The 15,111-nt window shown below is 44.0% G+C and overlaps 1 protein-coding gene and 1 non-coding gene across 4 annotated transcripts in view; one reads left to right on the top strand and one right to left on the bottom strand.

Annotated features, from left to right (window-relative positions):
* Nucleotides 1-220: 220 nt before the first annotated feature.
* LOC115847712 (zinc finger protein 665-like) overlaps nt 221-15,111 on the top strand; it is a 50,157-nt gene continuing 35,266 nt past the window's right edge. For all 3 annotated transcript variants that reach the window (XM_060289118.1, XM_060289117.1, XM_070044239.1), the window contains exons 1-3: nt 221-319; nt 8,384-8,473; nt 13,148-13,274. In XM_060289118.1, the coding sequence (XP_060145101.1) occupies nt 8,402-8,473; nt 13,148-13,274 (199 nt within the window). In that variant the 5' untranslated portion in view covers nt 221-319; nt 8,384-8,401. The remainder of the gene's footprint in view (nt 320-8,383; nt 8,474-13,147; nt 13,275-15,111) is intronic.
* TRNAG-CCC (transfer RNA glycine (anticodon CCC)) lies at nt 5,977-6,049 on the bottom strand. The gene has a single exon. It is a non-coding gene; the product is annotated as a tRNA-Gly (tRNA).

Raw genomic sequence — 15,111 nt, 5'->3', positions numbered from 1 at the left:
TCACAATAGTAACTTAAAATCGGCACTTTCAAAGCGCCGGGAAGTAACATACCTCAGCCCCTTACTACGCCCCTGGCGATCTCCGCGAGGTTGTGAACTCCCTTGCCCCGCCCTTCGCGGTCGCGCTCCAATCGTTCACGTCCCTGGAAGCCCTGCCTCTAACTCTGCGCGTGCGCAGTTTCTTAACGGAACCGGAAGCAGAGAGCTCGGCGTGGAGCTCGCGCTCCATTAGGTAAGTTTCTCCTTTCTAGTGTGAGTTTGTGCTGCGTGGTCCACCATACCCCACCCTCAGCGTCTTGGGAGTCACGCGCTCCAGTAGGTAAGTTTCTTCTTTCTAGTGTGAATTTGTGCTGCGTGGTCCACCATACCTCACCCTCAGCGTTTTGGGAGTCACTATGGACTTAAAATGCCGGCACCCGGCCTTCGCCCCCAGTAAATCCAGACGTCGCCGTCACAGGTCTGGTGTTTTCCTTTGCGTTTGAAATCGCTCTGAGGTGGGTCCCGGAGCCCTTGGCTTTTCTGCCTTAGGTCCAGGTAGACCCCGCCTTTCGCTTCTTTTTCCTTCATAAAGCCCTTTACTGCCTCCGCCCTCCCCCTGGAAGGCCCTCTTCCGCGAGGTGGATTCGCGGCTGCGCAGCCTCGCCCTCTCGGACCCTGGAGGGCAGCGCCGGTCGCCCTGCTCCCGGAGAGCTCGCGTCCTCTCCCGGGTCCCGGGATTCTGGAGAGCCCGCCCGTCTCCTGAGCCCCCCTCCCTCCCTCCCAGCCCCTCTGTCCTCGCGTCTCCTCTGGCCGGTCCTTCTGCTCCGCAGGCCTCCCCTTCCTAGTCAGGCCTTCCCCTCACCCCGTGTAGGGGGAGGTGACGGGGCCAGCCGTGTGACACCCAATGTTCTTCGGTCTCCCCGCTGGAAAATGTGTTTTTCCGGTAGGCGGGTATCTTATTCAGTCGCCATCCCTGTAAATACGTGGGCGAGGGGGACCGGGAGAAGCTGAGACAGAGAGCGACTGAGAGAGCAATAGAAAAACCGAGATGAGAAAAGAATGAGGGAGAACCAATAGAGACGTAGAGGATCGGCTTAGGGACTTGTAAAGAGACAATAAAATGAAAGAGACTAAGCCTTGCAAGTAACAGGTGGATAAAGTAAAGAAGTGAATTATACAGAGGGATTGCCACAGATTAGAGGAAAACATAGATAGAGGGGCCCTGATTCAGCGTTAGCAAGGGAGGCAACAGTGATGAGGCCCTTCACACAGAGAGCGGGGGCAGAGGGTAAATGAGGTGGGACCATGGCCTTCAGAGCATCAAGGTGCTGGGAGAGAGAACAGCAGAGGAAGAAAGAACAACACCAAGGAACCATAGCCACCTGGGGTGCCAGAGAGTGAGGAGGGAGGGAGTGTATCACGGACAGAAGGGGTGTAACCCGGAGGGCAGAGAGGGAGCAGAGGTGGGGGAAGAAAGAGCATCAAGGGGGGGAACAGGTTGCAGAGTCGGGCAGGCCAGGTGTGAGGGAGGAAATAGAGAGGAGGGCAGGAACAGCAGGAGAGCAGAGGGGAGCAAAAGGAGAGACACAGACCGAGATGATATAGGGAGACGAATAAACAGAATGAAATGGAAACACCTAGTAGTGCAGGTAGAGCGGAAACTGGATCCAGGTGGGTGGTGGTGAGTTGTTTGGATGTGGATGATTAAGCTGTGATGTATGATCTGTGGTTTCAGAATGTAGTAAATTTAAAATTTGTTTGCTTAAATTATACAGATGAGCGTGAGAATTGGAAAACTTCCTTATAAGGTTTGTGCATTTTGCAGTTATTTGTATCAGAAGATAACTTCCATCTCCAGTCCCTATTCAGCCAGGGGGCAGTGACTTGACTCAAGACAGCTGTGGGTCACCCCCTTTCCTTTTCCTGGCATGAGAGCACAGGGGAGAGAAGTGGGGCAAGAAATGACTGACTCTGTTACTGCATGGTGCCTCTTTTTTTTTTTTTTTTGCGGTACGCGGGCCTCTCACCGCTGTGGCCTCTCCCACCGCGGAGCACAGGCTCCGGACGCGCATGCCCAGCGGCCATGGCTCACGGGCCCAACCGCTCCGTGGCAAGTGGGATCCTCCCGGACCGGGGCACGAACCTGCGTCCCCTGCATCGGCAGGCGGACTCTCAACCACTGCGCCACCAGGGAAGCCCCATGGTGCCTCTTTGAAGGAACATTAAAAGTGAGTTTTTTTCTAATGGATTTACTTTTTTCTCTTTCCTTTTTTTTTTTCTTTTTCATTTTTTTTTACATTTAATTCTTTTTATAACTTGGAATAAATCTTGGTGCATTATAAACTTCTGAAATAAGCTTTGCTGGTTTTGTATAATCAACTCATGTGATTCTTTTCTAAATATGATATATTCTTAGTTTTTTTAACTTTCACACCAGAATTTTTAAAAAATTCACAAAATATTTCTTTTTAAAATGTGTTTAAGGTTTGTTTGAGGCCTGCCTCCTGTCTCCTCTTTATCTTGTGTATTGGAAAAATTCTTTGGTAACTAGTAAATAATTTTAGACTGTTATGATGAGTTAAGATGATGTTAAGATGTCAGTCATCTTTCATATTAACAGTCAAAACCTAGTTTAACCAGTTAGTCTAATATTCAGTTTTTTTCCATTGTATTTGATCTGTTAAGATAGTGAGCTGTGAAGTGATAGGGAGATGCTTCCCTCAGGTCCCTCTTGACTGTTCTCTACAGATACTGAAGGATTGGGTATAGTGACTTGGAACCTTCTTCCATCAGTGCTCCTCTATTCATGATGAAGTTTGCTCAGAGCTGATTTCTAACCTGACTCTTTCCAATGTTTTCTTCACCAGTGGTATATTTTTGCAAATCTGCATGTTTAAAAGATTTTACTGCAATCTTCTGGAAAAGAAGAATTAAATGCTTGGTACCAGATCAGACCTTGAAACAGAAGGTTCCTTTGCTGAGGCAAATGAAAGATGGTCCTGGTGTTTTAGGTTGGAAGGATGTTAAGGACAAACTCTGCCCACTGGCCCTTCTGGATCCCACTTCAGAATTCAGTTCCCCTAATTCTGTTCACTCAACCTGGACTTCCTCATACGTGTCTCCCCTCTGGGCCTCAGGGAGCCCACTTGTAACATGGAGATGAGAGACTAGACCAGAAACTCTCAGCCTGGGTAACTCTGAGCCCTGAAATGATTGGCCAAATTGTGTATGTGTCTGTGTGTGGCAGTTCTTTTTAGAGAGGAGTGTCGAGTTCTATTTAGAATTTTGAATGGGTCCCTGTCTTCCCAGAATGAAAAACAAAAGCAAAATCCTAGAATGGAGACAAGAACATAGGGTCAGAGGGGAAGTGACCATAAGTCAGATGTATTTTTCTGCATTAAGTGTAAATTTGAAGAGTTTATATCAATTCTGGCACTCAGACCTTCACTGGCTCTTATTTGTCCTCAGGACAAAATCCGAACTCCTCACTGTTGCTACACATCCCTGTAACATCCTCAGGGCCCCGCTAGTGTCTCCTGCCTCATCGTGGGATCTGGCCCTTTTCCCATGGTTCACTTTACCCCAAAAGTTCCCAAACAGCAAAACCGTTTCTCTCTCAAATCTTAGTTCCCATTCTTACCCTCTGCCTTTAAATCCCAGTGGCTCAGGCCCTTTGTGCTCCTTCAGGATTAGGCTCAGAGAGGTCTCTCCATCCCTTCCCGACAATCTCTGTCACGTTGACCAGGTTTTATTGCCTCTGTATCAATCAACATCATCAGAAATGCCATTTTCTTTTCTTTTTTTTTGAATTTTATTTTATTTTTGTATTTCTTATACAGCAGGTTCTTATTAGTTATCTATTTTATATATATTAGTGTATATATGTCAATCCCAGTCTCCCAATTCATCCCACCCCCCCTCCCTCCCAAGAAATGCCATTTTCTATTGGTTTGGAGTCTTTATTGTGTTTCCTCCATCGAAGGAGTACAGTGTTTTTCTTCCTTCCGGGATGGCTGCAGCATCTCACTCTGGGGATGTGTTTAGATGCTAAGACTGTGGGTTGGGCTAAATAATCCTCAGGGAAGACCAGGTGAACAGGGTAGGTGATAAGGATGGTTCCCATGTTTGTTTTGAATATTTCAACTGTAATTGATCCTTACCCCATGTGGCTACTTAATAACTCAAAATAAGAACCAAAAGATGTAGGGAGTCCTAAAAAGCCTTACAGAATTGGTGTCCTCGTGCAGTGTCCTGAGGTGTCCCTGTGTTTAGTCTCCTGTGTCACTGCTCCGCTGTAGCCCCCAGTGTTCCAGGCTGTGCACGTCCAGGGACCAGTCGCCAACTTGGACAGGAGCTTTGCCTTTCAGCAGTTCATCTGCTCAGAATCACGGATAATGATTTCTGTGTGTGTAAGCACACACATGCTTAGTGTGCTAAGTGAGGGCAGAAGTCTAGAGCCTAATGGGGCATGAAGGAGCGCCCCCTCAGACAGCTAGGGTATTTTTTTAATTGCCTGTGAGTGTGGAGAACAGGAGACAAGAATCCTGAGGGCCAATTTTTGACCTTCATACTGAAGGTCAAGTGAATGCCCAGTGTTCTTTGGGAGGTAGCTTGTGAATATTCCTGTTGCGACTCCTTTGCTGAGCAGTCCTTATGCCTTTTAGCCCTGTTTTCCCATGAGTGCATGGAGAAGAGGCAGAACAATGGGGAATTAGAAGGGAGCCTATAGTGGTCTGCAGGAGGGATATGGCAGCAAGTGGGAGCTTCAAGATGAGCCCAATGAATGGTATTTGCATTTGTCCCTTGTGGGGTGTGTGGAACTGCTGGCAAAGGGTGTTTGAGTTCTGGCTGGAGCACCTGGAATTGGGTTTATGGGTAGTTGTGGGTGCATTGCATGGTTTGAGGTGCCATAGTGTCTTAGCTCAGGTTCCCTGGGACCTAGCTGCTGACCCTGAGGTTTACGTGCATTTGTTTAATTGGGTATTTCATGATCCTACCTGAGGAGGAATGAAGACAGTGGATTTAGGCAAAGAGAAACATTTTCCTCCATTGTGGTTAAAAAAAGTGTGGCCTGAGCTGAGTGCACAGGGATCTTTGGGTGCAGGAAGGTGGGTGCCTTGTCCTTAGGTGATGACTCAAGAGGGTGCCCCACAGCATCTATTCCACAGGTGACTTGGGTGTTATGGAGGTTAAGAATCATGCAGTTTTTAGGGTAGTAATATAGGGAAAATTGCAGAGATCATTTGCCCACTGTCACAGGAGGGATTCAGGATACTTCAGTGTTATTTAGTATTTGGGATTGCAAATGAAGAAAGTTTCAGATCCACTGTGAAAGATACAAAAGAGAATTTGGAATGTTTTCCTGGTAGATGTTGGGTTTGTTACCGAACCAAACTTGGGTCCCCTTGCTTGCGTGCAGTGAAGCCAATCTATTGACACCGGGTTGTGGTGAAGGAAAGTGCAGCGTTTATTATAGGGTGCCAAGCAAGGAGTCCAGGTAGCTTGTGCTTAAAAGCCCTGAACTCCCTGAAGGCTTTCAGGGAACTTTTTTTTTTTTTTAAGCCCTGAGGAGGGGCTGTGCCCTTTTATTTATTTATTTATTGTTTAATTTATTAAATTTATTTTATTTTTTGCTGTGTTGGGTCTTTGTTGCTGTGTGCGGGCTTTTCTCTGGTTGCGGCGAGCAATGGCTACTCTTCATTGTGGCACGTGGGCTTCTCATTGCAGTGACTTCTCTTGTTGCAGAGCATGGGCTCTAGGTGCACGGGCTTCAGTAGTTGTGGCTCATGGGCTCAGTAGTTGTGGTTCACAGGCTCTAGAGCACAGGCTCAGTAGTTGTGGTGCACGGGCTTAGTTGCTCTGCAGCATGTGGGATCTTCCTGGACCAGGGCTCAAACCCGTGTCCCCTGTATTGGCAGGCAGATTCTTTTTTTTTGTTAAATCTTTATTTATTTATTTGGCTGTGCTGGGTCTTTAGTTGCTGCATGAGGGATCTAGTTCCCTGACCAGGGATTGAACCTGGGTCCCCTGCATTGGGAGCGCAGAGTCTTAACCACTGGACCACCAGGGAAGTCCGAGGCAGGAAGATTCTTAACCACTGCGCCACCAGGGAAGCCCCAAAGACTTTTAAAGACAGGATGAGAGAAGGGCATTGTGGGGTGCGTGATCAGCTTGTGGACATTCTTCTGATGGCTTGGTGAGGTAAATGGGAGTCAACATCATCAAACTTCTGGTTCTAACCAGGCTGGGGTCTACGTCCTTATGGGCAGCATACAGTTAACTTTTTTCACCTGGTGGGGGTTTCAGTATCTGCAAAACAGCTCAAAGGACAGGGCTCAGAATGTTATCTATAGTCCTTGAGGAGAAGCTAAAGGTCCTTGATGTTGTTTAATGGCTAAAGTATTCTTGTCTTGCTTAACTGTTTTCCTTTCTTTCTGCATTTTCTCACTTCTATGATTAAATTTTTTCTTTGACTAAAGTTTTCTACAGACAAAAGGCAGGCAGAGAGAGCATCGAGGGGGGGCTCTGTTCTGGGAAGTTCCCATAGGGTCCTTGGTTACAGGTTCTCATTGGGGCATGTGCATCATTGGAAACATCTTTCTTTTATATATATAGCTTTATGAGATCAGTGTTTGGTCTGTGAATAAAAATATGGTGTTTTGTGTCTGGTGGTTCCTTGGGTGTCTCATATGTATTTTGTCCTCAGGCATGATTTATTAGAGTTTGGAATGTTTTCTGGTATTTTATAGCAGGATGAGTGAATAGGGGTCATATGGAGACTGTGTTGGATTTATGAGATTTTGTAAGTTTACTTGAGCCCAGAAGGGAAATTATGAGTAGTAAGCTTGAAATGGCAGAACGTGTTCATTAGAGAGACTCTGGTAGGTATGTATCTGTGGGCACAACTTGAGAAGGGCCATTAAATTCTTTGATGTAGGAAAGATTGTTCCAAGAATCAGAGTGCCAGCAACACCACAGTGATCTGCATTCCAGAGGCACATCCTTGGGAAATGTAGCTGCTACTTTCTTGCTCCCAGGCCAGTATTGGTTCTTCTACTGTCCTCTCCCTACCTGTCTCAACAAAACACACGCACGCACACACGGTATAGAGAACAGGGAGCCCTTATGCTTTGTGGGTGGGAATGTAATTGGTTCAGCTCTTAGTGAAAGCGATATGGAGTTTCCTATAAATTAAACAAAGAACAGGCACACAATTTGTGAAACCCACCTGTGACTAGATATCCAAAGGAAACAAAATCATTCCAGTGAAGAAAATATTTGCACTCCAATGAGCATTATTGCATTATTCCCAACAGTCTAGATGTAGAAAGACCCAAAATGTCTGTTGACAAATGAGTGTATATAGAAATTTATAGCAGCCATAAATTATTATTATGACATTCTGGCATTACTGTTACTATTTCTGACATAATTTTGGTTGAAGAAGACACACATTTTTTATGGAAACTAGAAATGTCAAACTCATAGAACCAGAGAGTATAAAGGTTGTTATGAGGACTTGGGTGGTAGGGCAGTTGGGGAGATGTTGGCCCAAGGTTACAAATAGTTCAGTTGTGAAATGAATAAGTACAGCATGGACATCCAATGTACAGTATGCTGACTGTAGTTAATACTGTGTTACTATATAGTTGGAATTTGCTGAGGGAGTAAAACTTAAATGTTCTCACCACGCAGACACACGTGGGTAATTGTGGGTTGGTGGAAGGGTAAATTACTTTATTGTGATAATTATTACACAGTGTATACATCTGTAAGATAATCACATTGTGTGCCTCACGTGTACAGCGTTGTTATTTATCACCTGTACCTCAGTAAAGCTGCAAAAGAAAACTAAAGTGCTAGGTGTGCTGGGCTTGCCTGCTCTGAGTGGTGCTCAACCCAGGCTTCACATTAGATCGCTGAGGCGTTTTGTATATACATGTTTTGTACCCTCTGACCAGAGATTTCCCTTCATATAGTTGGTATGTGGTCCAACCTCAATAGTATTTAAAGTGTCCGAGGTGATTCCATTCTGTATCCATCACTGAGCATCGTTATTCTGAGTCCCCCCATTCCTGAGGGCTGAGATCTGGGCTGAGGGTGAGGGCTGTGCTCTGCGTGGGGCTGGATCAGGGCTGGTCTGTGACCTGCGGGGGATCGTCGGGTCCAGCTGAGGTGCCCGCTGCTGCTGGGTACGTGAGGGCCTCACCAGGAGGGGAGCGAGATCTGAAGAAAGGGTGGGAAACTCCTGTGTTGGTCTCTGTGTGGGAGTTTACTGTCCTGAGCCCCTCCTGGGACAGTGGGCAGAGGACTGTCTGTTCCACATGGAGAGATCTTCCTTGTGTTTATGGTTGTGGTACAGGAATGGGGTCTTTTGATTCTAAGCATGTTTTCATCTTTCAAGATTGTCCTCTGAAGACTCATGTTGCCTGAGGAGGAAGCCCGGAAGAGGAGGGAGAGGAAAGAAAAGGAGCCAGGAATGGCTGTTTCTCAGGTAAAGTCATATTTTCATTTGATTCTCAGTCTGTTCTTTCTGAAATGCCCTTCTTTGGACTCGCTAATCTTGTCTGACTCTGAAGTATCCTGGTTGACACTTGTACTTTCACAGTCACCAGGAGCCTTCCCGCAGTCCCTGTCAGCTCCACTTAGATTTCATTTCCCTATGACAGAGTGATCTGGACGAGGAGAGCCAATGGTTTCTACTGGGCGTAGTCCTGGGCAGGATTGGAGATGTGGTGTCAGAGCTGTTGGGCAGCAGTAATTGTTCTGGGGTCCCATGTGGATGCAGTGTCCGCTCTCTATAAACCAGGATAAAGAAGCTGCATGTAGGCGGGTGGGAGGGAGACACAAGAGGGAGGAGATATGGGGATATATGTATATGTATAGCTGATTCACTTTGTTATAAAGCAGAAACTAACACACCATTGTAAAGCAATTATACTCCAATAAAGATGTTATAAAAAAAAAGCTGCACGTAGGAGTCAGGTCTTAAAATGCCCAATACCTGGTAAAATCTGGATATCAGACCACTTAGGAGAAATTTGTTCTGGCTTTTTCTAAGGCAATTGAAACTAAATGTAGCTGACTTCAAAATCTTAATAATAGGGAAGGAAATGGTCAGTTCAGAGACAGACGTCAGTGGTAGAATGTGTTTTAGTCCATCCTTGAATTTAAACTATGAAATCAGCCTACATCTCTGGCAGTTGGAAGTTCTTTAAATCACTTTCACACCTCCATTCCTCAGAGGTTGTCTTTTCACTCTTTGGATTGCATCCTTTGACACACAGTTTCTACCTTTGATGCAGGCAGTGTTCCAGCTTCATTCTTTTGTTAGTAGATATCTAGTTTCTTAGCACCATTTCTTATTGAGACTCTCCTTTCCCTGTTGTACAGTCTTGGCATCCATGTCAATACACTTTGCATATATACCAAGGAGTATTTCTGGTATTCTAATCTGCTCCATTGTTTTATGTATCTGCGTTTCTGACAGTACCACATCATCTTGATTACTTTGTAATTTTTTTTTTTTTTTTTTTTTTTTGGCGGTACGCGGGCCTCTCACTGTTGTGGCCTCTCCCGCTGCAGAGCACAGGCTCCGGACGCGCAGGCCCAGCGGCCATGGCTCACGGGCCCAGCCGCTCGGCGGCACGTGGGATCCTCCCAGACCGGGGCACGAACCCGTGTCCCCTGCATCGGCAGGTGGACTCCCAACCACCGCGCCACCAGGGAAGCCCTGTAATATGTTTTGAAATCTAAAAATGATGGCCTCCATCTTCTTTTCCAAGAGTATTTTGGCTCTTGGGGTCCCTTGAGATTCCCTATGAATTTTAGCATTATTTTTTCTATGACTGCAAAAATTGCCATTGAAATTTTAATAGGGATTCTATTGCATTTATAGAACACTTTGGGTAATACTGTCATTTTAAGATTCATAAGTCTTCCAGTCCATGAGTACAGGGCGTCTTTTAATTTATTTGTATCTCCATGGATTTCTTTTAGCAACGTTTAGTAGTGTTCAGTGTACGAGTCTTTTACCTCCTTAGCTAAGTATTCTATCTCTTTTGATGCTATAGTAAATAGCATTGTTTTCTAATATTTTTTGATATTGTTCATTGTGTATAGAAATGCAACTGATTTTTCTGTGCTGATGTTTTTGTTTGTTTGTTATTTGTTTTTTCTGCCGTACGTGGGCCTCTCAACATTGTGGCCTCTCCCATTGCGGAGCACAGGCTCCAGACGCACAGGCTCAGCGGCGATGGCTCACGGGCCCAGCCGCTCGGCGGCATGTGGGATCCTCCCGGACTGGGGCACGAACCTGTGTCCCCTGCATTAGCAGGCGGACTCTCAGCCACTGCGCCACCAGGGAAGCCCTGTGCTGATGTTTTTATGCTGCAACTTTTGTAAAGTTTTCTTTTGAAGTAGTCGTTTTTTTGTGGAATCTTTTTGTTTTGCATATATAAAACCTTGTCACCTGCAAAAAAACAATTTTAACTTCTTTTTCAATTTTCGTATCTGTGATTTCTTTGTCTTGTCTAATGGCTCTAGCTAGGACGTTCAGTACTTTCTTGAACAGCAGTGTAGACATCTTTTCCTTTTTAAAAAATATTTTATTTTATTTTATTTTTTTGGCCATGCTGTGTGCCATACAGGATCTTAGTTCCCCTTCCAGAGATCGAACTCATGCCCCCTGCAGTGGAAGCAGGGAGTATTAACCACTGGACCGCCAGGGAGGTCCTGCTTTTCCCTCTTTTGTTGTAAGCATTTAACATTGTAGACCTTTTTTTTTAGGCCGTGCCATGCAGCATGTGGGATCTTAGTTCCCTGTCAAGGGATCGAACCCACACCCCCTACAATGGAAGCACAGTCTTAACCCCCAAAGTGCCAGGGAAGTCCTTGACTTTTGTTTTAATACAGCTTTGACTGCATGTTATAAATTTTAGTATGTTGCGTTTTTATTCTCATTCAAATATTTTTAAAATTTCCGTGTGATTTCTTCTTTGACCCATTGCTTCTTTAAGAATGGGCTGTTTAATTTCCTCATTTGGGGGATTTTCCTGTTTTCCTTCTGCTCTTTATTTCTAGTATCTTTTCATTGTGGTTGGAGAAGATACTTTTTATGATCTCAACCTTCTTAAATTTGTTAAGATTTGTTTTGTGGCCTAAGATGTGGTCTTTCCTGGAAAATGTTTCATGTGTGCTCTAGAAGGATGTGTTTTCTGCTGTCATTGGATGGAGTGTTCTGTACATGTCTCTTAGGTACAGTTGTCCTATATTGTTGTTTAAGGCCTCTGTTTCCTTATTGATCTTCTTTTTGTTTCTATCTGTAGGTAGAACTAGGGTGTTGAAGTCTCATACTGATATTGTGCTGCTGTCTACTTCTCTCTTCATCTCTATTAACGTTTACTTCATTTTGGGGGGAGCTCTAATGTTATATGTGTTTATAATTTTTATATCTTCTTGGTGATTTGTACCTTATATCATTATATAACAGCCTTTGTTTCATGTCAGTTTTTGTCTTTATTTTGTATGGTATAATATAGTCACCTGTGCTCTCTTTAGGATGGATTATCTTTTTCCATCCTTTAACTTTTTGCCTGTCCATCTTCTCAGATTTGTGAACGTTAACTGTTCCAACTCTCTGACACATTTTCTCTGTTTTTCTCACTCTTGTTCTCTGTTTTTCCTGTTATTTCTTCTAGTTGCCTCTATGCAGGCACGTCCTACCGTGGCAAAAGGCAGGAGACCTAGTCAGCCCCCTTCACTCCAGGGTAGTTACAGAGAAACGCATCAAGTGTTTTCTTTTGATTATGGTGTATGGTGAAATGTTCTAGTTAACTCTGTTTTATATTGATTAATACCTTCATATGTCAATTTTAGTGGATAAAATTGTATTTATATTTTTGAATATAGGTATCTATTGAGATCAGAGTTAAAGTATCCTATGTTTTCATGTTAGTACCATTTACTATAGCTGATACGTTTTCATTGTCGCAAAGATGCTGAAATTCACTTGAATAAAATTGATGATGAAAAAAATGTTGCAAAAATATGTCCAGAGACAGCTCTCATTTCAGTTAATTGTGTGTTTACATATTTATGCAAGAGTTTGTGAATGTTCAAGTGCATGGTTTGATAAAGGACATCATGATTTTATTACTGCGTAAGATATCTTTTTCAGTTGAAATGATGTCTTAAATATATTCCATGGCCTTGAATTTTTTCTACACTCTCCTGTTAATGTTTTTTATTTTCTCTTTCATTTTTTAAATGTTTTTTGGCCACACTGCTCAGCTTGCAGGGTATTAGTTCCATGACCAGGGATTGAACTTGGGTGCTCGGTAATTAAAGTGCAGAGTCCTAACCACTGGACTGCCAAGGAATTCCCTTAATGGTTTAAATAGTAATAATATTACTAACATTTTATGTACATTTTTGTGTGTGCCCACATCTGTAGTGACCTTTCAAGGTTTCTCCAGGAATTCTCTGTCAGTGTACTTTCACTGGTCTTTCTGTTAGTAAATTTTCTGCTTCTTTAGCTTCAATTCCAGAGCCCAGCCACCTTAGTTCATATGCTTGCTCTGTCATTTCTTAGCTTCTTAACCTCAGTTGAGTTGCTCAGACTGTCTCTGAGTTTTCTCCTCTGTAAGATGGGAACAGATCTTACTGTAAAGAGCTGTTAGGTTGATGACAAGCTCACATCTATAAAGCCTTTAGAGTAGTTTTTTGCATATAGGAAGTATTCAACCACTGTTAGTCATTGCTGTTGTCGTCATCATCATCATTGAAGATTTTCACTTTTTTTAAAGCCACTGTGGACTTAAGACATCACTCATTCTATAGCTCATCTAGATATTGAGTATCACTCAGTATGTAAAACATAATATGTAATACTTCTGCATAGACAATCCATTCTTGAATTTTATTTGTATGTATTTCATATATTTTCCACAAAAATGAAAACTCCACATTAATTGGAAGATATCATAATCTCATGAAAAAGCATAAGAAATTAAAATTAGAGACTGATAATTTGCTCCAAATACCTTTACGTGGATTTGTCAGAAAACGTACTTCAACTGAATTCATCCTTACCCCTCTCTTCTTGTCATTTTGTGTGCAAATAAGAACTCTCCCCAGGACCCCCTGGTGAAATGTATTTTCATTTCAGGAACAGTTGACATTCAAGGATATTGACATAGAATTCTCTCAGGAGGAGTGGGAATGCCTGGAACCCGCTCAGCAAGCCTTGTACAGGGACGTGATGTTGGAGACCTACAGGAACCTGCTCTCCCTAGGTGAGGATAACTTCCCTCTAGAAGTAGGGATCTTCCCTTGGTATCTTTGCATTTCTTTTGTGTGCCTCATTTGAGCTGGTTTTCCTTGACTGATACGAAATCCCTGTTGACTCAGATGTGAAACGCTTCATGATATGGCATCAGGAGCATAAACCTACCTTTTCTTACGATGACCTGCGCACTTCATGATGCATCAGGGGTTGTTCCAGAGCTCACGTAGTTACGGCAAGCTTTTGATATACCCACTTTCCTGTTTTCTACCCATGGGCTTTTGATTATGGAGTTCTAGGAAAAGAACTATGTTTCTGCATATTATACTGTTCCCTGTGTATTCAGAAGGAGGCAAGTAGTGGATGAATTTTTGAAATACTTTTCTAGACCCATTGGTAATGTCCTCCATCCTCTGGTGGACAAAGAACTAAGTTTCTGGAAAATCCATAGCTAATCATGTTTCTTTGTTCTTAACTGGAGGAATTTCTGTTTCTCATCTGAATATTTTACCCACTTTGTAGCAAGAGAAAGAGCCCTAGGCTGTAGATAGTGAGGTGAGCGCCTTTGGGATTGTATCAAAGTTTGAATATAGGTCAGATCTCAGAAGGGCTGAGTGGAAGCCTCATTATTATAACAGTGTTTGAGAAACTCTGAACACTCCTGTTGGAGAGTTCTGTGAGAATACCAATGTTTGTTTATTATTATGAACTCTCAGAGGGAAGTTTTTCTTCTCCATAACTTATCACTCTTTCAACATGTAAAATGCATTCTTTCACCCTGCAGTGGTGCTGCAGCTCCTACAGAGACAAAGGCAAAGTCTTTATCATGATCTACAACGCTCCGTATCTGGCTCCCGTGAACTGGTTGTTGCTTGACTTTGAGGAGTGTGAGGCGGGCTGTTTTTCGTTTCTCTTTTAAATAGTACCACATTTTATTAGTGTCATTTATTGATGTCTGTGTGTTGTGTTGGCAGCAGGGGGAAAAACGGTCAGCTTTCTCATGCATTGAGTATGACGGTAAAATTTCCTCAGTGTGCTCCTGCTGGCTAAGGGTAGCCTGTGGTGAAAGTTGAAAGCCAGTTCCCATTCCTGGAACATGCCCAGCATGGGCTAGGAGGCGCTTTGTGGAGGGAGGAATCCAGCCCCTCCCTGGCACTCGTATCTTGCCTGGGGATGTTCAGCAGAAAAGGTTGCCAGTCCGGGCTGGCAGCGGCCCTGAGCAGAGAAATGCCCACCAGGAGGGTCGAGACCAGGCCGTGAGTCTGGCAGGCTGGCGGTGAGTCCCTGCTGCCCAGTGATCCCAAAGCCTCCCGCTCAATTGAGTGCCAGTTGTCCGAAGCGAGCTGTTTTATTGGGGTTTCTGGCCCCCTCATCTCTCCCTCAGGGCATGATTTTATTGGAAGCTCAGTTCTCAGTCCATATAGATAAGAGGTGATGCCTCCAGACTCAATACCTGAACCTTTCCCAGTTCCATCCACATTTGATGTTTTTAGGATACGTAATCAGAAGATGGGAGACACTGGCTGCCCTCTTACTCCATCTGGCACCTCAGAACCTGCATGGAGCTGTCTCAGGCCCTGTCTGCTTATTTAGATCCCTCAGCCATTTCTTGTGTTCTGCTTTTGCCACAAACTGCAGGATGTGTGTAACAGCCAGTTTGAATGGATCGTATGTAACTTTTACTTAGGAAAACTGTAAAGATAATGGACAGAGAGATCCTTTTTTTAATCCCCAATCTTTCATGAGGTGACTGTGAATATTTCAGGGTTTTACTTTGGCATCTGTGGGTAAAGCTCATGGTTCCATCTGAAGGTCCTATAGAATCTGACACACATATCTTGCATTTT

The sequence above is a fragment of the Globicephala melas genome, chromosome 19 (genome assembly GCF_963455315.2).
Source record: "Globicephala melas chromosome 19, mGloMel1.2, whole genome shotgun sequence".
Classification (NCBI taxonomy): domain Eukaryota; kingdom Metazoa; phylum Chordata; class Mammalia; order Artiodactyla; family Delphinidae; genus Globicephala; species Globicephala melas.
The sequence above is the reverse complement of the archived record's forward strand: the minus strand, read 5'-3'. Positions and strand labels throughout refer to the sequence as shown.